Source organism: Eretmochelys imbricata, chromosome 1 (genome assembly GCF_965152235.1).
Source record: "Eretmochelys imbricata isolate rEreImb1 chromosome 1, rEreImb1.hap1, whole genome shotgun sequence".
Lineage (NCBI taxonomy): Eukaryota > Metazoa > Chordata > Testudines > Cheloniidae > Eretmochelys > Eretmochelys imbricata.
The window spans coordinates 231,160,109-231,186,295 of NC_135572.1; the positions used below are offsets into that span (position 1 = coordinate 231,160,109).

The 26,187-nt window shown below is 40.8% G+C and overlaps 1 protein-coding gene across 1 annotated transcript in view; it reads left to right on the forward strand.

The window, feature by feature from the left end:
• The window catches only part of LOC144271558 (potassium voltage-gated channel subfamily KQT member 1-like), a 449,329-nt gene that overhangs the window by 122,506 nt on the left and 300,636 nt on the right, over positions 1-26,187 (forward strand). Inside the window, exons 12-13 of the mRNA XM_077829000.1 lie at positions 7,201-7,219; positions 7,543-7,562. Coding sequence (XP_077685126.1) covers positions 7,201-7,219; positions 7,543-7,562 — 39 coding nt within the window. The remainder of the gene's footprint in view (positions 1-7,200; positions 7,220-7,542; positions 7,563-26,187) is intronic.

Sequence of the window (26,187 nt, forward strand, 5' to 3'; positions counted from 1 at the left end):
TTCATATTCCTGCTAATGTCTATGATGCTGCATCATAAAGAAATAAACAGGCACCCATATGGACTTCTGCTCTTTTAAAAACAATGGGGATGGGGGGGGATTAATATTTTTCTACTGAAATGCAAAAGAAATAAGTGCAGGGGGGGGAGAGAAATATGTTCCGAGCTTCTAAGAGGGTTTTGCAAACAGTGAAGTGCATGGATATTGGTGGAGAAAACTTGCTCTTTTAAGGCATGTCTTCACTACAACAGTTTGCTCGAGTTAATACACTTGAGATACCCCACTCAAGAGTGACCAGGTTGCAAAAAAACTCTAGAGCTATGCAGAATGACTTCATTAGCAGTTTGAGTTGTTTCACTTGAGCTGCTGCATCCCCGCTGCATTAGTAGCTCTAGTAACAGCAGCACTTGAGCTTCAGTCCCCTCTTCCCACCTCCAGGCTAGCTAACTTGAGTTTGAAGCACTGCTTACTTTGAGCTGCAGGCTTCTGTATGTGGAAAGGAGTTGGGGTAGGAGCAAAACTTGAGTGACAACTTGAACAAACAATGTAGTGACAAGCCCTTCTTATTTGTTTTTGAACATTTATAGTGCACTACACGTCAGGTTTAGTTAGTGAGTCATCTCCTCACCAACACTTGCTACTGTGGACCTATCAAATATTCCCTCTGCTAGTTACACAGGCTCTCACTAGACTATTGAGTCAAATTCAAAATCTTGGATTTTACCTTTAAGGCACTCAGGTGTGGAACCATAGAGGTACTTAGATGCCTGAGTCTTAGATTTAAGTGCTTAAATCCTGTTTTTAGGATCCTTTATGATCCACAAAAGCCCTGCTCATCTGCTGCCTAACCCTGTTGGCACTGAAGTGTTTGCGGTAAAAAGTTCCCTAGATGCCTAAATGTCTGCTTCACGGCATGTACAGGGATGCCTTGCTGTAGGTGCCTGGCTGTCTAAGCCCCTGAGAAATGCACAAACGGAGGGAAGATACTTGTTTGCCCACTTAACAAGTGTCTTGGGCCCAAATGGGGTTGTGTGCTCAGAGGTGGCTTACCTCTACGCAAAGCAACTGGTGGAGATGGAGGAAGACTTTCCTTATGACTTCTAGCCCCATGGTTAAGGTACCTGCCTGGGTTGTCTACCTCTGCCTGATGAGAAGGGATTTGAATAGGGATCTGCCCCTCTCAGGTGAGTGCCCTAACTGTTGGGCTAAAGGATATTCTGATGTGGGCTTCCCTCAATTGCTCCTATTTTCATTATTTCACTTTAATTAAATAACGGAATAATTAAATAGTGATTGGGCTAAAGAGAGTGAGAATGGTTTGTTCGTCCCATGGCAAGGGTACTCACTTGAAAGCAGGAAATTCCTTCTCATCAAGCAGAGCAGGCCTCGAACCAGAGTCTTCCACATTCTGGATGGGTACCCTATCTACTGGGCTAATGGTTATAAATCAGGGGCTCCCTCCCCACTCTCCAGCTGTTTTGTACAGAGTTAGGCAGCCTCCGAGCATGCCTACCCCATCTGGATCCACACACAAGTTAGGTGCAGGAGCACCCATCTCTCCCAGGTTCATGGGTTGCAAACAGAGCTGGGTGTCTCCCTGAAGCCTGGATTTCAGTGTCAAACTCGGGGTGGAGCTTCTCAAACACCCCTCTTTCACCGTCTCCCATTGGCTAATTTAGGTGGCTCCTTCCCCAGTGTGCTGGCTGTATGACTCGCATTCCAAGGTGCCTATCTCTCCCCATTCATTGTGTAGGGGAGCTGAGGTGCCTAACTCAGGCTTTGTGGATTGCAGTGTTGTTCCTGTGGCTTTTCTAGGCACCGAAAAGTTAGGCCTTGTGAAGCTCAGCATCACACTGCCGAAGTGCCATTGTGGAACTGGTCATAGAATCATAGGGTTAGAAGGGGACCACCAAGTCTAATCTCCTGCCAAGATGCAAGATTTGTTGGGTCTAAACCATCCAAGACAGATGGCTATCCAGCCTCCTCTTGAAAATCTCCAGTGAAGGAGCCTGCACAACTTCCCTAGGCAGTCTGTTCCATTGTCCTACTGTTCTTAGTTAGGAAGCTTTTCCTGAGATTTAATCTTAATCTGCTGTGCTGTAGTTTGAACCCATTGCCTCTTGTCCTGCCCTCTGTGGCAAGAGAGAACAACTGTGTGATACAGTAAGAAAACTGTAAAATGTAGACCAAAAGTAATCTCTGGACAATATTTGTAGACTTTCAAGTGTTTCCAGACCACTATCATGTCTCCCCTTAATCTCCTCCTCTTTTTTCCAAACTAAACATACCCAGTTCTTTCAGATTTTGCTCATATGGTTTACATTCCATCCCTTTGATCATCTTTGTTGCTTGCCTCTGGTTCCTTTCCAGTTTCTCCAAGTCCTTTCTATACATTGGTGACCAAAACTGGACACTCCAGCTGAGGTCTAACCAGCACCGAGTAGAGCTGTAGTGTAACTACCTGTGACTTCCATGCTGTGCCGCTGTTAATGCAACCTAAAATTGCATTTGCTTTTTCTGCAACAGGATCAGATTGCTGACTCATGTTAAGGCTGTGATTCCTCAACTCCCAGATCCTTCTCAGCAGTGCTGCTGCCAAGCCAGTTATCCCCCCATTCAGTATTTGTGCATTTGGTTTTTCTTCCATAAGTGTAGCGCCTTACATTATCTTTGTTGAATTTCATTTTGTTGTCTATAGCCCAGTTCTCCGCTTTATCAAGATCCCGCTGAATTTTAGCTCTAATCTCGAAAGTGTTGACAACCTCCCCACCCCCGCGCCAGCTTTGTCATCTGCAAATTTTGATCAGTAGGCTCTTTCTTTCTATATTCATGTCATTAATAAAGATGTTAAACACCACCAGACTAACAAACTTCCTAACTGTCAGTGTTGTTTAGCACTGGAATAAATTGCCTAGGGAGGTTGCGGAATCTCCATCATTGCAGATTTTTAAGAGCAGGTTAGACAAACACCTGCCAGGAATGGTCTAGATAATACTAAGTACTGCCATGAGTGCCGGGGACTGAACTAGATGACCTCTTGAGGTACCTTCCAGTCCTAGGATGCTTGAAAGAGCACTAATTGGTATTGATTTTGTAAACTGTATTTTTTATTAGATTGCAGTTTGGTTTTTACCAGGGGATGGCTTAGTAGCCAAAACGTCATGCCTTGGGTAGCTATAGTTCCTCAAACTACGTATTCAGGTTCCAAGCAGGGTCAACTTAACCCTTCAGGGTTTTTTTTCAGGATAGGTTAATTGAATGTGGTGCTGTGTACTCTGTGGTGTGTGTGTGTGTGTGTCTTCGAGCAGAACATGAAAACTGAGGTCCTATGTGCTCTGCTTGGGTAATTATACTGTTATATTTTGAAGGGGTATGGACTTGCTGCACTAGTCTTGTGCATCATGCTATGTGCTGGTGGTCAATATCTGTGTCTTTATTGTCTTTGTATTATCTATTAAATCAATCTTTATCTTCTACCATAGGTAATAAAGCTGTCTGGGTTCCACAGAGATGGAACCAGCCCAGAGATGGCTGCATGTGTATGATTTGTTGAAGCACTCTGGGACCATTGGAACTGAAAGTTAACGTATAATATCTTCTATTTATAACTCCACTAAGCATACATGAAAGTGCCCCACACTTCACAGGAATGAATTAGATTCTGGTAGAACCTAGAGCTTAAAAGTATAGGCAATATCTGTGTCTTTATCTTCTCTATTATCTGTGAAATCAATCTTATTCGTCTTCTAGCACAGGTGATAAAGCTGTCTGGGTTCCACGCTTTCTTGGTTCTTGCTATGGTCTCTAGTATGTGGTCTTAAAAATATGAAAGTTTTATGGGCAATTACCATGGACTTTCTAAACTTTTTGTAAAAGGAGGGGAATGGTTTGCAGGCCTGAGAAGAGTAATTATGGGCAGATCATCTATGACCCAATTCTAATACTAACACCAGGATCACTGAAGTGCATCAGTGATGCAGAATCAGAACCAGGTTGGCTGCATCAGCTATGACCCAGTTCTAACCCTTTGGATCAGGTTGTGTTCTTTCATATATTATATCATGCTGACTTCTCGGAGCTTGATTCCAGTTTTCAAAAACAATGAACAGCAGAGTGCCGGCATTTGTTGCTAGTGGCTTTTTCCTTTCTCTTTTCAGTGAGGAAATCATGGTCACAGACCTGGTTGCACTACCTCAAATAAGTTCTATTTCAGGTCATGCTGACCTAACTCTATCCTAAACTGGCATGTGCTGAGTGAGCTGGAATTAGGGTGCCTGGAACCCGAGTCGTCTTCCAGTTCCTATCGCTGTTTAGCGGAAAGGGTCAGATTGGGTGTAATTTTCATAATGTTTCAAAGGCAGAAGGTGGAGGAGATCTTGCTTAGAATCAGAAGTAGTTTGCTCACCTCTAAATAGGACATTTCCCATTCTTTGTGGAGAAATTGAATCTTAAGAGATTCAGAAGGTTGTACAATATTTCCAATAAGGCAGAAATAAGCCCCTTCGTTTTCAGTTTAAACTGGTTTTTACCGAGAAAATCCCAGCTTTTACAGAAAGTATTGTTTTTTTCTGATTTTTCACCCTACTTTTGTGTCATTCAAAAGTATAAAAACTTGTTTTATTAGGAAAATACAACACATTGCATGAGATAAATGGATTATGATAACACGTTAATGTGTGTGTATGCAAAGATGCCTATTGAAGTAAGGCTATTATTAATCTAGAAGATACACACAATAAAAAAACAGGAAGGCACGCACACAAACTCTGAAGTGCGTGGACATCTGAACATACTCATGAATCTCACATCCACCATGTATACATTTCAAGCTGTTAGCAGATAATGGTTTAAGGATTTGACACACTAAAATGTCAAGAAAAGGAAAATATGTATCAGAATACATCTGAGCACAAGGAAGCATTCAAAAGTTTAAAAAAAAGAAAGACAAGGATGATATTGAGTGTATGTGCTGCAATTATTAAATGTAAATATTTATAGGCTACTAGTTCTAAGTCTAAAACAGTAAACTACTTAGTCAAATGAAAAGTTTTATTTGGGGATTAGAGATGTTTTGTTTTCTTAAACTCAGAGGTAGCATTGTTTTGAATTCTGTTTGTTTTCCGCAAACGACATTGAATTCTGTTAAAAGTATTCAGTATATTAATGCTTTGATTATCCCCTGTCTTTCCATCCACCAAAATAAACCCTGATATTTACACAGAAAAATGAATTTTTGCACTGATTTTCACCTTTTTTTGTTGTAATAAACACTGATAAATTCCTGGGAAAAATTAAATAAAAACCAAAAATGAAGGAACCTAATTATATACTTCAATAAGCATGTTTAAGGAAGAGAGCAGTAGGCTTTAAAAAAAACTGAAGTCTGGGGGCAGGTCTTCACTACCCACTGGATTGGCCAGTAGTGATCGGTCTATCGGGGATCAATTTATCGCATCTCATCTAGACGTGATAAATTGATCCCTGAACGAGCTCCCAGTCAACTCCGGAACTCCAGCTTGCGAGAGACGGAAGCGGACTCGATGGGGGAGTGGCAGCAGTCGACTCGCCGCTGTCCTCACGGCTGGGTAAGTCGACCTAAGATATGCTGACTTCAGCTACGCAAATAGCGCAGCTGAAGTTGTCTATCTTAGGTCCAAACCCCACTCCCCAACCCCGAGTGTAGACCAGGGCTGTGTCTTCCCATCAGCTCCATTAGTGAGCAAAGTAATTCTGTTCAGGTAGGAGAGGGTTAGATTTAAAGGTTCAGTTTGAGATATAGTATTGGTGTTTTTTCTTTCACTGACGTGCACACCAACGTTTTCAACTTTTTAAATTGTTTCAGATGTTTATTTCATTTTGATTGTTTGTGTATTTATCTCCAAAGGAAATTTGGAACATAGGCATGTGAAGTGCATATATTGCAATGGAAAATATTGTTTTTGACTTCAGTAGCTTTAAATTAAATAGTTAATAGACCTGTTGAAATAATAGTCAGTGTTACATAAAACTATTGAATTTGTTTCTACATTGTTAACTAGTTTAACACTTTAGAATAAAGGCAGCACAAGTACGTTTCGGAGTGTGTATAGCCTATAATAAGCAACAATGACTGAATGGTGGCTTTCTTTATTTTTATTGTAAAGAATTAGCTAAGATTCCAGTTGTGAAGGTTTTCTATTGGAATGTTTTATCCCTCAGAATAGCATACTGAGAGCACTAGTTAGACCTGGGTCTAGAGGAAATAGGTGCTTTGCAAGTTTCTCCCCCACAGCTCTGCTCATGGATCTCTCAAAACCTTGCATTATTCCAGTTTCATCCTTTCCTGAAAAGAGACAGTCAATCATGCAGTACCGTGAGTTGGGCAACTAGATCTATACATGCATTTCATATGTGACTTCAGCCAGCCAAATTAGAGCTGACGCCTCAAGAAAAGAGAGGATACGTTCCAAACAGGGAACGGAGGATAAGCAGACCTTTAAGAGTCTGCTCATCAGTCTTTGCAGTTTCATTTTTCTTCTTCCTTCCTTCCTTCCATCAGCAACAGAAAAGGAGAAAAGCTACCAGCACAAGCCAATAACCGTACAATTGCTTCAATTCCAAAAAGTAGTATTAACCTCTTGCTACCAATGAGAAGCACCCAACAGAAAGAGCAACACTGCCTGTCCTGCAAACAGGAAGCACAGTAGGGCCTCTTTCCTGTAGCCAGGAATTCAGAAAACAGCTAGACTTTCTGGGTCTCAAAGCTTTGAAATCTTAGCCCAGGAAGCACCCCGCCCCCCGCCCCCATTCCCCTGCCAGCGGGAAGAAGAGCCTGTCCTGACATAGGGAACAGCAAAAGGTCAGGCCACAGGCTTATATCTTCCATCATTCCCAAACTGCCTAAAGTCTGTTCCTAAAATATTGGGGGTCAACACCAATTTCAAAACAAGCTTGACAGATGAAATCAATAACACGAGGGTCTCAAGCCACCACTGTTGTTGAATGCAAAGCCCCCTGATTAGGAAGCCTTTGTTCACAAATGTTCCCTAACTTGGTCTGTATCAGAATTTCTGTCTGGATGGTGATGTAGGCACACGGGGTACTCATTGCATTTAGATCTGTATAAGACAAGGAGGGAGAGAGATTAGCCATCCTGTTCCAGTCTAGTCTGAAATGCAAGAAATGCCACCTTGGGTCAAAATGCTGTGAGAATGTAGCTAGCCTGCATATTCAGATATGAGTACTACATGTATGTCATGCTTATCTACAGTACTTGGAAAACAAAAACAAACAAACAAAACAGAACCCCAAGGTTTTCTAAGAGAACTAAACGACTTGCTCTCTGATGTGGTTGTGAAATTCTCAAGAACTGGTGTACCAGAATATTCCTACATCCATGTTGACAGTGCCTTTTGATACAATAACCCAAACCTCATCTGCACGTTTACTGTGTCTGACTGGTAATCTCTGGACCTACACACACACTGGATCTGATTTTCAGATTGGGTATGGATGAAGGGATTACAAGGAACACACCCGATCTACCACCTCCCTGCATTCTAGACTCATTACCATTCCTGAAGGCTGAGAGCAGAAAGAAACAAACAAATGTTACTTGCAAAAAATATGTGCAATCTCAGAAGAGTTGAAATTCTTGTGAGCCTTTGATCTAGCGATGGAAGAGGCAAAGAAATCCCACCTCTCCTTTCCCATAGCAGCCAATAAATCAAACTTCACTGACCTAGTGCTATTGACCATAAATTGTCTTAACACAAAAACTTTCCATTCCACTCCAGAAACCAGCACCTCCCTTTTGTGAAGAATTATCTGCCATCTTCTACTAAATACCACCCAAATCTGAGATGGTCTTTTGGATCCATACATTGGATGTAGGCCCAATAATATGATACTTCTCTTCTCAGAATTTCAGCCATCCTCTCAACAGGAAGCATTAGAAGCACTATGGGAAAACCAGGCTGCCACCTGTGATTCTCATGCATTTCTTCAGGGCTAATAAGAGTCCAGCATACGAGGAGACCCCTGTTAAATGAGACTGTCAACTCCTCCTCTGGAGAAGAAAATGTACTATTACAGCTGGCTAATTTTTTTTCATGCAGAAAGTTTTCTTGCTGAAAATACAATTTTGTCAAAATTGAAATTTTTCATAAGAGAATTTCAATTCTGGCAATTTTTTGTTTAGTTTCAGTTTAAAATGTCAATTTATTTTGGTGTTTTTGTTTTAATCCATTCAAAATTTTCTAGGAGGGAACTGAAATTTTTTGACAAATATTTTAACAATGATTTTTCATTTGAGATTTTTTATGGGGAAAACCCTTTTTCCCCAACCACCTCTAAGTATCACCTATCCATAAATCATACCATAGTCCAGCCAGTGTTTTAGAAACACCCAATGAACTAATTTCCATTCCTGAGCAAGCTAATTCTCAAAGAGCAGTGTCTCCTGTTTGCCCTAAGTACATCCAGTATCCTGGAGCTTTCCCAGTCAGTGAAAAGTGTCATGGACCATTGATTTTACCCTATATTATACCGATTTCACAGGGGATACCAGAGTTTCTCAAACTGGGGGTTCTGACCCAAAAGTTGCAGGGGAGTCGCAGGGTTATTTTAGGGGTGGGGATGATCATGGTATTGACAGCCTTACTTCTGCACTGCTGCCTTCAGAGCTGGGCTGCCAGAGAGCAGCGGCTGTTGTCTGGCCACTCAGCTCTGAAGGCAGCACCCCACCAGCAACAGCACAGAAGTAAGGGTGGCAACACCATACCATGCCATCCTTTCTTCTGCACTTCTGCCTTCAGAGCCAGGCGGCCAGAGGGTGGCAGCTGCTGACTGAGGGCCCAGCTCTGCAGGCAGCAACACAGAAGTCAGGGTGGCAACACCATACCATGCCATCCTTACTGCTGCTGGCGGCAGCTCTGCCTTCAGAGCTGGGCTCCCTGCCAGCAGCAACAGCTCTCCAACTACCTAGCTCTGAAGGCAGCCCCGCCACCTGTAGCAGCACAGAAGTAAGAGTAGCAGTACTGCAACCCTCCCCCCCCCCCCCCGACACACATTAACGTCGTGACCACCCCACAGCTCCTTTTTGGGTCAGGCCTGTTACAATTACAACAGTGTGAAATTTCAGATTTAAATAACTGAAATCATGAAACTTACTTATGACCGTGAAATTGATCAAAATGGACCCTGAATTGGTTAGGGCCCTACCAGTCAAGCTTCAGCTCATGATATGAAAAAGATTGCATTAGTGGGACTAAAATCTGTAATTGTTAGAGCTGGTCAGAAAATTGCTTTTATTTCTAGTTCTTGGCTGAAAACCTAAACAATGCCATGGGGACCTATGTTCTCCCACATTTGCTTCAATTTCTCATTGAAAACACTCGGAGACTCTGAAACAGCGAAAACCAAAATGCCCATGACAAAATGATAACCTGCAGCTCAGATCATTGTCACATGAGAGACACAGCACTATATCCCAAGTGTCCGATGGCTTTGTGTAGATCAGCAACTGGATGAAAAGTAGGATACATTTTGCTCCTTCTGGTGGGGAGAAGGGAGCACTTCAGACCTCCCCAGCTTTATAGTAACACCTTTTACTGAGGACAGCTGCTCTCAGTCAGTTGGCAGACTCAGTATTCACCTTAATTTCTTACTCCTTCACGGCAGTGAAAAATACCCTTTCCATCTGCAGCTAGCAGGAAGAGTCAAGACTTGATTATCGTAATTTTCTGAACCTAGGTATGAAACAGCCAACCTCAAAGACCTGTAGTTGATTCAGAATACCTTGGCCCATCTGTTTGGCAACATCAGCTGTTCACACCACATCATTCCAGTGCTCTGCCCTGTTTGTAGGGCTTCCATGATCATCTGCAAATCCCTTCATGGGGAGATCCAAGTTACACTAGGGACCTCTTCACTCTGAGTGAAAGTGGCCTCTCACAATGGCTACATTTCACTGGAGCAAGGTCCTATCAGCCTTAAGGGTGAGGGGTGGGGTGTGTGTGTGTGTAAAAGAGTGCTTGACTCAGCAACTGGCCCAAAAATCAGGAGCTTGTGCCAGGAAGAGATCAAGGTGACCACAAAACTCAGCACCTAAAGAACAAAATCCAAAACTCACTTCATTTGAGCTTTCCCACAGTAATGCCACAATAAAAAAAGGAAAAAAAGTCCAGTCTCTGCTGACTGAGGAGCGTATTAAGGGAGAAATAACTCTAAGTACATGCTTCATAATTTTGGGAGGCTTTCATACACCAGGTGTGTTGTCATAAAAACCTAATCTTTTCCTTCGCAAAGAATTAGGATCAAACTCAATTTTTTCTTGTAACAGACAAAATAACCTAAATGAAAAGCTTGGTTACAGGTTTGTTTCTGCCATAATGACTCTAGAAAGTATCAGTATAAGCTTTAAAATTTCTATGCTGGTCGAAATGGAATGCTTCATATGCTGTAACGTGTAAATGTGTGTGGTGTTACACTGGGTATTCATGTCCCCAGTACATGGTAAAGTACAAGGCTGAAGACCCAGTGTCCTCAACTTACAGAGAAGTGATTGTTTGATGATGCTTCTAGAAAGCTAATGCATTTATAGAAAAAAAAATTCTTGAATATTATAAGAATCTGCTAGGTTCCAGACTCTGTAATTAAGCTGAATATCTGCATCATTTGAAGCTCAGAGGACAATGTGTTGAAAGTTCAAAATGGACTAATCTTTTTTTACCTTGCAGTAATGTGCATAACTGTTATTTTAGACTTGAAGGTAAATTGCTATGTCATTTAAAAATCTCCAAATTAAACTTTTAATGGCTAAGTATTAAGTCATATATGTAATTTGAAAAAGAGAGAGTACTTTCCCATGAAAATTCTTTCTTTTCTACCCCCTCCTCCCCTGGAATTCAATAGATAATAACTATAGGGATCATTGGGACTTGTAAGTAAGAATAGTTTGGTTTTAATTCAATCCATTCATAAGAAAATTTTTGTCTTGACTTGCTTCAGTTTTGAGACAAATACTATAATTATTCTGTTGGCTAATGAGATTTATTTTAATTTCCAGTCTTTCCAATCACTAGAGGATAAGCAGATTTGTGACTTAATAGTAAAAATGCTTTTTCCCTGAATTCATAATTAACTGCTAGTGAGTGCTAAATTGTTCTACAGGAGTGTGATGCAAAAGATTGCATTAGACCCGCAAATAATTGATACAGTGCACTGTAATGCAACATAATTGGTTTTGTGTTCTGAGTCACAACATGAACAAAAATTCAGATGTTTCCTGTTTTAATGTCATGGCAATTTGTATGCTTTGAATAATAACAGTAGTGAAAAATGAAAACATTTTGGGGTTTATTTTCTTTAACGGATACAATAACTGTCCTTCCTTTCAAAATAAACATTTTTACTATAATGGCAGTTCTGAATCTCATAATGTGAAGTAACTCTATATATTTTTATTACATGATATGTTCTCGTGTGTAACTTTAAGAGTTTGTATGTGCTAAGAAGCTCTCTGCAGAACCAGGAAACTGCTGAGTGACTTTTCACTGACTATTAATTGTTTTATTTGAGGGTCAAATTCTTCTCCTGTTTTTCAAAAAATCAATGAAAGATCAGTTTCAAAGCTAATATAGGCTTGTATTTTCCCTGAATGTGCTCACTGTACATCATCTTTTCAGAAATGCTGAATTAACACAATCAATCCACGTTCTTTGCTAGCCTAAAAAAGTCAGCTATATTAGAATCAGTGTTTTGAATTTGGACAGCTGATTCTCTGAATGTATTCAGAAGCTGTAGATGGTAACTCCAACCCTGAAAATGCATTTCCAAATGGATTCAAAATGTCCTTGAATAATGTGATACAAAGTGAGTGAGAAGAATAGTTCAAATTGCTAAATGATTGAGTGGCATTTAAATGAGCAGAGGAATACCTGTTGAAGTTGAAATGAATGTCAGTATTCTATAGCACAGAACCGTTTTCAATGGTTACTTTGGACACACTGTGCATGCAGTAGTCATGTTGGGTTTTCTGCTTCTGGAGAAGTCCTGTTCAAATTCCTCTTGAGCTGCTCAGGGCTGGAAAAAGATCTGGTCATCAATGAGTTCATTTTCTGGCACAGAAGTGTCAGCAATGGATTCTGTGCAGTTTTAGCTGCACAAGGTTGAAATACAATCATAGACTACCGTGATGGAATTGGAGCTGCTCTGTGAATACTGCACATTGACCTGGTTATTGAGATGATTACTGTATAACTATATTGGGTTACATCAACAGGGCTTCAGATGCTGCTGAGAAGTCTGAAGATGTTCGGCCTGTCTAGGTTCCCTAAAGATCAGAGATGCATCTTTTTATCTCATGATTTGTTTTTACTGCTTCTGTTTCTCAGAGCTGCTTATTTCATGTTGCAGGGTTTATTTTTAACACTTTTTGAGGGTTTTTTTTATGTAGCTGTCAAAAAATCAGGATTTCCAGGGCCTTTCTTTGTATATGCTGTAATGAGTAATCTCTTTGTAATGTTCCCAAGTGCTCTTTAATGTAGTGCTGTTTCAACTAAGTTAAAAAGCACTAGAGAACATTTACTGCGCACCAGCAGGATCTTAAACTGACCTGTTAATGTGCAGCTGCTCTGTGTAGACAAGCCCTTGGATTCAGGTAACCATTGCTGGTGTCTTCATTCTGGTGTTTTGTTGGATAAACATCTTTCTGTCTGTCTCTTGTATCAGTGGTGTGTGTTGGTTAAAACTGAAAATTGGAAGCTCTAAGAATAAGCAATTCCTTTTGTTTTATTGCTGTTGTCATTTATTGCAACTTCCCCACTGTCACAATGCCATTATTACCACCAATATGTCACTATTACAGGGCTAGCTCCATTTCTGCCCTCTAAGTGTACCCCTGCAGGTATTAAGCCTTGTGCCTTTACCTATCCCATGATGGAATCATGCAGTTGTCCCACTCTGAGACCGGGCCCTGGGCTATGTTATCCTGCAGGTATACACTGCAATTAAACACCCATGTCTGGCCCATGTCAGCTGACTTCAGCTCAGGCTGTGGGACTGTAAAATTATGGGGTAGACTTTCAGGCCAGGGCTGGGACCCAGGCTCTCGGATTCTCCTCCATTTTCAGGGTCCCAGGGCTCAGACTCCAGCCTGAGCCTGAATGCCTACACTGCAACTTTCCTGCAGCCTGAGCCCTGTGAGCCTGAGTCAGCTGACATGGGCCAGCTGTGGGTATTTAATTGCAGTGTAGGCATAAACCCTGTGTATCCACCATGCTTGCCCAGCATGTCTGAACCTGTTTTTTTTTCCCTGTTTGAGGAGTCTGTGGTCAGTGATATACAATCACAAAAGAGCCTTCTTAAAATCATAAGGAATTATTTATTTATAGGAACAATGCATAAGAGAAAAGATTCTAAAACAACATGAAGTCTATACACGTCTATTTTACCTGAAGTCTTACCCTTTCCTGATGGTAACCTAGGCAAACCTAACTTCTTCAGACAGCACAGCAGGTACCTGTGTCTTTGTCTGGTTCCCCCAAACAACTTCCCCCTCTTTTGAGAGAGACACACTGTGATGGGATCCCCGGGTTGCAACCTGCGACTGTGAGACCACTGTGCCCCTTTAACTCTCTCCAGCCTGGGCTGTGTGTCACTAGCAAAGCATTGTGAGAAGCAGCAAACCCCTCCAGGAGCTGTGATAGCTCAGGACAACAGCATGTGGAGCCCCACAGCCAGCTAGATTGCATAAATGCTGCCTGAATCACACAGAGAAAGGCACCAGAGCCAAATCCTCCCAGCACTGTACCTCAGGAATATACCGTCTTGCACTGCTCAAGATGGGCAGTGCAGATTTATTAATTGGTTCACCACTTCAGCAATGGAAAGTAGACATACACCAGCCTTGACAAAACCTGAGCAGATTTGCCACACACTTCATACAAACTCACTGGTAAAGATAAACCGTAAACCAAATTTATTGACTGAAGTTCAGATTTTAAGTGATATTAAGGGATACGCAAAAAGTCAGTTACCAAAAGAAATAAAATATAAGCAGGCAGTCTAAACTCTCAACCCTATTAGATTGGGCAACATCTAGATTACCCAGTTTTTCTCACCACTGGGTAATGCAGTCCTTAATACACACATTTCCTTAAACCTGGGCCAATCTCCTCTATTGGAGTCTTGTCTTCTTCTCAGTGTCTTAGTTGCTTGCAGTGTAGGTGGGGGCAGGAGAAGGTTCCCGCATGTGGCCGCTGTGTCTGTTTTATACCCTCAGTCCATGTGCTTGGAAAACATAAGTCCAGGCATGTCTGGGGGCATTGATCAGTCTCCAGGCAAGGTTGAGCAATTCCCCTGGTGTGGCCTCATGCAGATGAGTCATTGCATTGTAGCTCCCTTGCTGGGCAATGGTTGTTGATGGGTTGATTGATACCGTGCCCGGGCATTGGTTACTTTCCTTGCTGTTGCCTCTGGGGAGCTAATATCTGGCTGATTCCCCAGTTTACAGCATGTTTTAGTGACAACCATACAACACAATTCTCATAACTTCATATGCATTAATGATATGTATGTATGGAGAAATGACTTTCAGCAGATCATAACCTTTCCCCTGATACCGTACAAGGCATGCTTTATATGTAAGACCATGATTATATAAAAATGAGGAATATGGGGGTTCCAGAACGTTCTCCCAAGGTATAGAATGTCACACACACCCTTTTGAATCTGCCATAATTCTTTTCCTCGTCTGTGTGCCCAGACTCTGGGCACTTCTGGACTAAACAAGTCTGGTAGGATCAGCAGGAGGCAAAGCCAGAGTCCTCAGAGCCAGTGTCTCATAATAACCCTCAAGTATATGCTGAGGGGAGGTTTACCTTGAGTTATTGTTTTGTTTTTCCTTACGGCCCTATTGATTTAACCCATACAATAGAAATTCCAATAACGAGGCCAACATATAGTATTAATAAATTATTACAGAACAGCTCCAATTCCATCACAACTACAACAGGCCATGTTTAGCACAATTTCAGAAAAACATGCCTCATGGGAGCAAGTCCTAAACATACCTCTCTAACATTGGCCCGGATGAACACCACTTAACCTGGGCTATGCATGCAGTTAAACTATACGTAGCTGACACCTTTTGCCAGATGTGTGTAGTTTTTAATATTGTAAACCAGTCCTTTGATGTCCTTCAACACACTGCTGCATCCATGCATTGCTGGCCTTTGGGATGAGAAGGGATAAATTGGGACTGGGCATAGCATAATAAGAAATCTAGAAGGTAAAGCTATTGGAATAGAATTAGCTTGTTGCTGTAGTCCATGCTCTTGTCTTTGCAGTTGTCATGCCATTGTATAATCAATATGCATTATTGTCACGCAACTTTTTTTTTTAAATCAGAAGGTTAATATGAGCAGGCAAAAATTACATGGAAAATCGTTTTGAAAGGTACAGCATTGATAGCACTGGAAATTTAAGTCTGCTTTCTGTGTAGATAGAGCTAGAGCACCAGCAGTGCATGCTTCATTTATGTTCCTCTATCCTCTTCTGGAGGATCCTATCTGGGCGAGAGCAGATACTTAGGTCTCCATGTCCAATCAGTCCTTGACCTCTCTTCTGATTCTACAAACAAGCTTGCCTGTCAGCCACTTCCAATTCAAATTCAGTTCCAGTGATATGGGCATTTAATGTTCACTGGGAACTAGAAAGAGAACATAAATCATTTCATATGGATTATAATTTTGTCTATGCTTGTGTTGTAAAAATCTGAGGCTGATTTTGTATTTGAACACCTTTTTTACAGTAATCTTAAATTTTGTGATTCTACAGAAAATGCCTTTATATATACATTGCACCCTTCTTGCCCACTAGGTCTTACAAGGATGTTCAAGCAATCAGGTAGGTTCGAAGCATCTTCATACTAATTCAAGGGTGTATTTTATTATTTGCTTTCTGCCAGTGTTCAGATGCAGCATGCCTGAATGATTTGGAGTTACATTCTGTGTGCTCATTTAAACGCCATGCCATCCCACCACATATGTGAGGAATTATGATTCTGTGGTATGCAAGTCAGCGTGTAACTTCGTCTGTACATTTATATGGACAAAAGATGATAGACTAAAGTGAATAGTAGTGTCTAATTTCCTGTGTAACATGCTTTTTAAGTGTTTGATTTAAATTGGCTACCTGTGATACCAGATGTTATATCCTGCTGAAGTTTATCTAAGAGCATGTCTAGATGGCGCCTTAGTCCACACAGGCTCAGGTGTAAATTCTAATGTGCACTAGTATGTTGCACACTAACTGGCCCATGTGCACCCTGCTGGTGCACAGTAAAACTTCCCTAGTGTCCATTAAAGTAGTGCTGTTTGAAATGGGACTACATTAGCATGCAATAGGGAACTTTTAATGTTTTCCAGCAGGGTCCACAAAGGCTAGTTACTGTACAACTGGTGTGCAATAGAATTTACATCTCAGCTGGTGTGGATGTAGGCCATCCCTAAGATGTTCACAGCAGAATGTGGTACAAAGTACCATGAATTTCTCTTTTTTTAAAAGCATACTCTTTGTATATGTCTAATATTATGCTTAGAGTGAATATGCCACTGCCTACTTGAGATTAATATTGAGCTTGTAATACTAGAACAAGGGGTTGCAAACAGTGGTGCCAATTCAGATATTTGGGCAGAGGGGTGAGGGAAGCTGCAATCCCTGCCCCTCCTGGCAGGCACTCTGCCTGTTCCAGTCCCTGCTTCTCCCTTCCTCAGGGAAGTCAGATCTTGCTTAGCTCCACTGAGTCTACCCTCTCTCTTACCCACAGAGCACATGAGCCACTGCTGCCAGAAATTGAGTTCTCGGCAACTTTCCTGTGCTCTGACTTCCCATGTGCCAAGTTGCAACATCATTTAGCCTGGCTGCCCTTCTGTCTGTATGGAGGGACAGTCAAGCCACATATAAGTGGCATTCTGACCATGCAGCCAGACGACTTTGGCAGCATCTGTATTGATTTAGTACGGGACCTCTGCTTAAAAGTGGCCATGCATGGCCTTCCAAGACCTGTGGAACTCTGAGTACGTGCAAAAACATTTGGTGGGGTGGGGGGGAAGTGGACATTCCTCCCTCCAGCCCACTGTAATCAGCCGCGTTGGTTGCCAGGGAAATTGAAAAGTAAAGAAGAAACTGCTTTTTACACCACATACTTAACCTGTGGAACTCAAGGTCACAATGTATAATTGAGGATTAGAGCTTAGAGTGCTTCAAAAAGGATTAGATGGATAATGAAAATACCCCAAACCACATAAGATGAACAATGATTAGGGATATAAATCCCTATAGTTTTAGGACACAAGCCCAACAGCTGTAATTAAAACTTCTTACAGGCAAGTTATTCTATAATTGTCTATTATGTAACTTCTTGCACTTTCCCTGACACCTTGTACTAGCCATTTTTGGTTATATGTTAGCTTAGATCACTGGTTCTCAATCTGTGGTCTGTAAACAATTAACAATCCATGCAGCACTTGCTGGTGGACTGAAAAGAGCCGGCTTGTCACTTGTGCTTGCTCTCCTTCCAGCTGCTAAAATATTTTAAAAGTAGTACGTTAAAGGCTTTCCTAATTGCTTTACCTTGTAAGTAAGTTGCCACAGTGTGGTGCTTTAGGTGCCAGTGGAACAGCAGGTAGGTCACATTATAAACAGGAAGAGAGACAATCTCATGGTATAAGTAGATTCATGAGACCATCTTTCTATTAAGATATTCTCATTAGAAGCACATCTGAGAACCCCTGGGCTAGGTAGGCCATTGGTCTGATTTTCATATGGCACTTCCTGTGTTCTCCAAAAAGAGAAGACTTGGAATAATTTCATTCCTGATTTTAAATAAATTAGCATCAATGCCCAGCTACATATCTTCTGAAATTGTTTTAATCGCTCCAAAGACCATGTCCAAAACACTAGTCAAAGCGGTGGATTAATATCATCTCCTACCACAAGATGGAGACAGGAAATAAAGCAAAACTTTGTGACATCACTACTTAGTGAGTGGACTTCCTAGCTTGAGAACTGCTGCCTCTTTTTTCTATCTTCCAGCAGATGGAGAATATGTGACTTGATGAACTAAAGAGAGAGTTGTGTTTTAGGGCCCAGTCTTACAGACCTTACTCAGGCAAAATTTCCATTGAATTAATAGGAATTTCACTTGAGGAGATGATCAGGACTGTCCCATTTAATTCATTAACAAATACTTTTCTAAAATTGCCTGGTTATTGGGCACTAGAGTTTTTTATGTAACCAGTTGAGTGCTGTAGCAGAACCAGTAGGCAATGATTGAGATGTAGTAATGCACGTAGCAGAAGTATGTAGGGACAAAATTAGAAAGGCCAAGGCACAAAATGACATCAAACTAGCTAGAGACATAAAGGGTAACAAGAAAACATTCTCCAGATACATTAGAAGCAAGAGAAAGATCAAGGACAGGGTAGGCCCATTACTCAATGCGAGGGGGGGAAACACTAACAGAAAATGTGGACATGGCAGAGATGCTTAATGACTTCTTTGTTTTGGTTTTTACCAAGAAGGTTGGTGGTGGTGGTTGGATATCTAACAGAGTGAATACCAGTGAAAATGAGGTAGGCTCAGAAGAGGCTAAAATAGGGAAAGAACAAGTTAAAAATTACTTAAACAAGTTAGATGTCTTCAAGTCACCAGGACCTGATGAAATGCATCCTAGCGTACTAAAGGGGCTGACTGAGAAGATATCTGAGCCATTAGCGATTATCTTTGAAAAGTCATGGAAGACAGGAAAGATTCCAGAGGACTGGAAAAGGACAAATGTTGTGCCAATCTATAAAAAGGGAAATAAGGACAAACCGGGGAATTGCAGACCAGTCAGCTTAATTTCTGTCCCTGGAAAGATAATGGAGCAAATAATTAAGCAATCAATTTGCAAACATCTAGAAGATAAGTAACAGTCAGCATGGGTTTGTCAAGAACAAATCATGTCAAACCAACCTGATAGCTTTCTTTGACAGGGTAACAAGCCTTGTGGATAGGGGGGAAGTGGTAGACCTGGTATGTCTTGACTCTAGTAAAGCTTTTGATACTGTCTCGCATGGCCTTCTCATAAACAAACTAGGGAAATGCAACCTAGATGGAGCTACTAAAAGGTGGGTGCAAAACTTGTTGGAAAACCATTTCTAGAGGGTACTTATCCATGGTTCACAGTCATGCTGGAAGGACATATTGAGTGGGGTCCCGCAGGGTTCTGTTCTGGGTCCGGTTCTGTTCAATATCTTCATCAGTGATTTAGATAATGGATAGAGAGTACACTTTTATAAAGTTTTGCGGACAATACCAAGCTGGGAGGGGTTGCAAGTGCTTTGGAAGATAGGATTAAAATTCAAAATGATTTGGACAACTTGGAGAAATGGTCTGAAGTAAATTGGATGAAATTCAGTAAGGCAAATGCAAAGTACTCCATTTAGGAAGGAACAATCAGTTGCACACATACAAAATGGGAAATGTCTGCCAAGGAAGGAGTACTGGGAAAAGGGATCTGTGGTGTCATAGTGGATCACATGCTAAATATGAGTCAACAGTGCAATGCTGTTGTAAAAAAAACATCATTCTGGGATATAGCAGGAGTGTTGTAAGCAAGACACGAGAAGTAATTCTTCCCCTCTGTCCTACGCTGATTAGGCTTCAACTGGAGTATTGTGTCCAGTTCTGGGTGCGTCACATTCTAGGAAGGATGTGGACAAATTGGAGAGCATCCAGAGAAGAGCGACAAAAATGATTAAAGGTCTAGAAAACATGATCTATGAGAGAAGATTGAAAAAATTTGGTTTGTTTAGTCTGGAAAGAGAAGACTGAAGGGGGACATAAGTTTTCAAGTACGTAAAAGGTTGTTACAAGGAGGAGGGAGATCTTGTTTTAACCTCTGAGGATAGTACAAGAAGCAATGGGGTTAAATTGCAGCAAGGGAGGTTTAGGTTGGACATTAGCTCAAATAAATTTGTTAGTCTCTAAGGTGCCATAAGTACTCCTCTTCTTTCTGCGGACACAGACTAACATGGCTGCTACTCTGAAACCTAACTTTCAGGGCGGTTAAGTACCGGAATAAATTGAGAGGGAGGTTGTGGAATCTCCATCATTGGAGATTTTTAAAAGCAGGTTAGACAAACACCTGTCAGGGATGGTCTAGATCAGTGGTTCTTAACCTGGGGTGCATGCTCCCTCTGGAGGTGCGAGATGCCCTTTCTGGAGGTGCGAGACATGCCAGATTTTTTAGACTGTAAAGCATCGAAAACACAAATTAAGCACAGGCACATAAGTACAACTACTTTTCTTGAAGGAACAGTTGTTTCGGAAAGTGAAGGAATGACCATCACAACTGAAGTGACAAAGGATTTGCAACAGTTGAATGACTCTTTCCAAGGATATTTTTCCACTGGAGATCTTGATGTGTCAAAGAAATGGATACTGGATCCATTTCTTTTTAACCTGGATTCTATCAATGATAGTGATTTGATGAAAGATGATATCATTGAATTATGAGCCAGTGGCCGAATCCGAATGGAGTTTGAGACAATGGAGTTTGAGAATTTGTGGTGTGCTCAACTAGCACCGTTTCCACAACTGGCGAAGACAGCGCTGGAGATCCTCGTGCCATTTGCGACTACATACTTGTGTGAGATAGGATTTTTATCACTCTTACGCATCAAAACAAAGGCCAGAAACCGCCTAAATGCAAGTGATGACATGCGTTTGGCTATTTCAAAAAAAGTTACTCGTTTCTCGAACATCATTGAACAAAAACAGCAGAAGTCAATGAACCGATACATGAAAAATTACACACTTTTTAAAGTTTATTAATTTTACTGTGAAATTAAAATATATAATTCTCTTTCATTCTATAGTTATGATATATCTAGGTTTAAAGAACTGACCTACTTCAATGATTTTTGATAAGGGGTACGAGAACATATTTTGAGAACCAAAGGGGTGCAGGCTGCAGTAAAGGTTAAGAACCACTGATCTAGATAATACTTACCCCTGCCTTGAGTACAGGGGACTGGACTAGATGACCTCTCAAGGTTCCTTCCAGTCCTATGATTCTATGTGCTGGCTGGGCCCAGCCCCACACTTGGAAATTTTTTATAGTCCTATTTTATAGATACTAGCTACATTGAGCAGTAGGTGCAATAGTATAAAAAGTTTTTTAGACAGACTAACTTTTGAGCTAAATATTAGTAGGCAGCTTATAACATTAGTGTTTGGTCGCAAACAAGGGCTTTCGCTTTAGTATAGTTTACCACAATTTATACTACCTTCATACTATACTGAGATACCCTTAAATTAGGTGGGTGCTGTGGGGGTTGGTGTTGGACCTTTACACACAAGCTGCCTTGACAGTTTTCTCCTGTATAGAAGCTCTTCTAGGATCCCAGATACATGTTCTTTTAAACTGTAAATTCCAGCCACACTAAATAATAATAATAAAACCAAAATGTACATATTGGGTAACATGTTCAATAATGTCCAAGTGACTTATTCTAAATCTCACTGAAAGTCTGTGGGCCTAAGGAGCCTAAGTCATGTTTGAAAATTGGGCTTAGGCTCCTATGTCACTTTCAGGTGCTCTTGAAAATCTTACTCCCTGTAAACAAATTGGTAACCTCATTTTATCTCCTATCACTATATATGTGTAGTAGGTTATAAACCATGGAAGTTTGTTCTCAATCTTAATACGTTTAAATAATGTGAGGAAACAGTCTGAAAAAGGGGTTAGAATCCTTACATTAAGGCTTATGAAATGGGACAGTTGTCACAGTAAGCTAATGTTATGATCTACCATACTAACCTTGACCGAGTCCAGTAAAGGGTAAAGATGCTACTATTTTAGAATATAAAGCCATAATATTTTCAGGACAAATGTAAAGAAACTGCATTTTGTTGCCATTACCACTGTGTATGTATCAGAAAGCCAGTCCTGCTTTGGCTCAAAAACCTGCTGTTTGTATTGGGTCAGTTCTTGTTAAGTATTCATGCTGGTAAAAAATACATCACGTATTATAAAACGATATCTTGTTACTTTTCTTTCACAGGTTATTTTGTTTCAGAACAATTTTTTATGTGCAATATTTTTTCTAGCAGTGATATAAAGCCCTTTTCCCATAGGGGAAAATAAGCAAAAATCAAGTAGGTAAGAGTGACATGAAAACAAAAGCAGCATTGAAGGAGTCGATTGGAATTTACTGTTGGTCTTCACTTTTTATAGTGTTCTGTAATAAAATACCTGTTTTCAGCTTAACCCCTAACAGAGAGAGAGACACACCTTATCCTCACTACTGCTCTCTGAATGTTAATCTTCTTTGAGCTTTGGCTGAGCATTAGTTTAGCTTATTCTCTGCTTCCTGTCTGGCCTTTTCTGGCCCTGTTTTTTGCATGCAGGTCGACAGCTTTCCTGGTCATCATCTTTATCCATCTGTGCTGCAAGCTGTCCCGCATCACCAGGTACAAGGAACAGTGTCTACACACACCATCATATATGTCTTGAGGGACTGATTATTGATGTGACAGTACATGTTTTGTGTGTAATTAAGCTGGCTCAGATTTGCACCCCATTGCCATTTATGTACCTCTGTTTCCCTAGTTCCTTTCTCCAAATGTCCACCTGCACTCAAGTTCTTTGGTGTCCATGTCTTGGGTATACTTGGTACAGATGGTCTTTTACAAAACTTAAGCAGCCATTACAAAATGAGAGCAGACTTTAACAAGTTTAATAATCTATCTGATAATGGTTCAAATTACCTTTCAGCTTGCCTCTGGTTTTTGGTGAATCTGACTTTCTTGGGAGCTGGCACAGCAAGTAGAAAAAAGTAGCAGCCAGTGAGCAGGACTGGTAGATATTGGCCATTGTGAATATTTTGGCTGGAGCTGGATTTATATATTAACTGAATCTAAACCAAATATTTAATACCAAAGAATACATAATTCTACCTAAACCTAATTAGAAGATATCTTCTTTCTCCTTTTCCTTTCCTTTCCTCCTGCCCTCATTTCTTTTTGTGCATAAATAGAAGTTCTCCTCTTTATCATCAGCCTCTTATTCCTGCCTGATTTGTTCAGTGATGCCCCAATCCAGTGTGGGAGACATCAGATTGTCTTCAGTATAGCAAACTGCGTGATGTCATAGACACTCGATTGGGGCATCATAATGGAAGATCTCTGCCCAATGATAGGGGAGGATTGTGAAATTTTCTTCCCTGTTGTCTCTGAAAAGGAATGGTCCAGTTACCCAGGGTCATGGATACATATGGAACAAATTACCAAAGGTCATGGTGGATTCTCCATCACTGACTATTTTTAAATCAAGATTGGATGTTTTTCTAAAATATATGTTCTGGGAATAATTTTTGGGACTTGTATGATCTGTGCTACACAGGAGGATAGACTAGATGATCAAAGTGGCCCCTCCTGGACTTAGTCTATGAAGAAATCCCCCCTCTGTTAACCTTTTTCAGAGAGAGGGTTTTTTGGGAGGGATGATGCATTTAAGAATGAGTCTGGCTGTTGAGTGTAGATGTTGTCTTTGCATTCATACTTTTTATTGGGTTAGTTGTAAATTCGGGATATGTCTTCTTTTCCAGCCTAGAAATGTGGAAGTTTAATGTTTGAAGTATGATTAGTATATTAATTTATGTTGGTGTAAATGCACCTGGATTCTTAAGCAATGGGTGACTGACTTTGATATATAAAAGCATGGGACCTGAGAGAGGCTTGTCCAACATATATAATACACACTCATTGTTTAGTGATCAGAAGTGATGGGAAAAGATGTACAGAAAAAAGCTGATTTTTCTCACCGCACCCCTTTTTTTAAAATAAAGTTTCATAGAATGTAGCAGCAGTAATTAAGGCCCACAGTTCAGACTATACATTGACATTTCTCATAGTATGCTTGTTGCACTGGATATTGTATGTTTTCAAATCATTATTCTTCCTAAGGTCGTGCTCAGAGGAATACCTTGAACTCTTAAACTAAGTTGTTACTTCTGCCATGCTTCCTTTATACTTTTGATAGCATTTGGAATGGAACTCAAAAACAAATCAAAATAAAACAACCCCCCCAAAAAACAAAACAAAACCCCCCATATACAATAGTTTGTGCCTGTAAGACCACTCTTGAGAAGCAAAACTGGTTAAAGTAAAATGAAATAGAGGATACAATTCCTTAGGCTTGAGTTACAACTGTTATGAGCTATCTATATTTGGTAGCTGGAGTTTACAACTTCAGATTTTATTCCTGGGTAGCATCACTATCACATGTTGAAGGTATTTTAATATTTTATTTTTCTTCAAAATTGAAGCATTACCATGAGTGATTCTGATGAACTATTTAGTTGCTTAGAAGCTCACGACTTCTTGACACAGAAAATATTTTTATCTTTCTATTCTGACTTTTGCTTTGAGTGAACAGTTACTTCGAAGCGAATTTTGGAAGACCACCCAATAAAAAATAGTCATCTTGCAATATAGCAAATTAATCATTTCTGAAAAGAGCATTTCTGGGCAAAAAGATAACTGTTCATAACTATGACAATGATCTTTATGATAAATTTTTAATGCAGATGATATGAACTTTGAATTTATTACTGAAAGTTTTGATTGTAATAGAATGGAAAAATTTAAGGATTAGAGGGCTAATATTTCATAGAAAGGGGTCACTTAGGACTTAGAGTGACAACAGTGTAAAATTGCTTTTAATGTTAGGGTTTATCATCATCACTCCCATAACCGCATTGGTCGTTGATGAGTAATCAACCAATTGTCTCCACCCTCATGATTGTGATTGAGTCTATGCAAAGTCCATTCCTGTCCACTCTTTTATGTTGTCAATCCATCTCTTCTTCTGTCTACCTCTTCTTCTCTTCCCCTGTACTGTCCCTTGGAGGATGATCTTGGATAGGCCAGATGATCTTATTACATGGCCGTACCACTTCAGCTTGCACTTCATGTTCGTCAGGAGATCTTCATATGACCTAGTGCACTGGGTGGTGATGTTGTAGACCTCTTCATTAGTGACCTGGTCGAAGTAGGAGATACTTCTGTAAAATCCTGGGCATCTCATCTCTACTACCTGTATTTTCCGTTCAAGTTCTGCTGTAAGGATCTGTCTCACACACATACAGAAAAATGGAGATGACCAATGTGTGCAGCAGTTTCAGTTTGGATTCCAGGGAGATATTCTAATTCCTCCAAATTGCCACTGTGGCTGCTGTTTTCACAGTTCTTGCCAGTATTTCTGCCTTTGATCCTTCATCAGTGATGACTGCCCCCAAATAATTGAACTGTTTCACTGTCTCCAGCTCTTGTCCAGACAGTGATATGTGAGCTGATCCCATCACATTTGTTTGTCATTGGCTTGATTTTCTCTGCACCGATTTTCCATGCTGTATTTTGTGGAGGTTTCATCCAATCATTTCACAAGGTTGGCAAGTTCATTTTTGCTGCTTGCCAGGCCGTCAATGTCATCAGCGAACCGAAGGTTTGAGATTGTTCGCCCCCCCAATGCTGACTGTGCATAAGTGATCTTCTAGGGCATCAGTCATTACATGCTCCAAGTTGATGTTGAACTGTGTGGGCAAAAGAAGGCAGCCTTGCTGGACTCCAACAGTGGTGTGAATCCACTCTCCTATTGTGCCACTGACGAGACCTACGCTGCTGGCCTTGGTATACAGTTGTTTAATGGTAAGAATAAGCTTATGACCAACATTGTAATTCTTCATGGTTGCTCAGAGAGCTTCATGCCGTACTCTGTCAAACGCCTTCTTCTTGGCCGTCAGAAGATCTTCATGTGACCCAGTGCCAGGTGTATTGTTCCATTTCATACACGAATTCTTTCAACCTCCCTATTTGTCTCAATGTCCTTACATTCCATGTGGCTATGGTGATGTTATCTCTTCCACAGATCCTCTTGGTTGGGGTTATACCAGTAGCACACGTGTTGCATCCATCCTGGTTGGAGACAGATGGCACGGTCATTACTAACCCGGGCTGCAACCAATCCGGTATGGACATGGTTGACTTGCTCATCTGTTGTCTTGGACAAATTTATAACCTGGTGGAGCCCATTCCTCTCCAGGAAGCCCCCTTTTTGTTGCCTCTTACGACATGCAGGAAGAGCAGTGGGCCTAT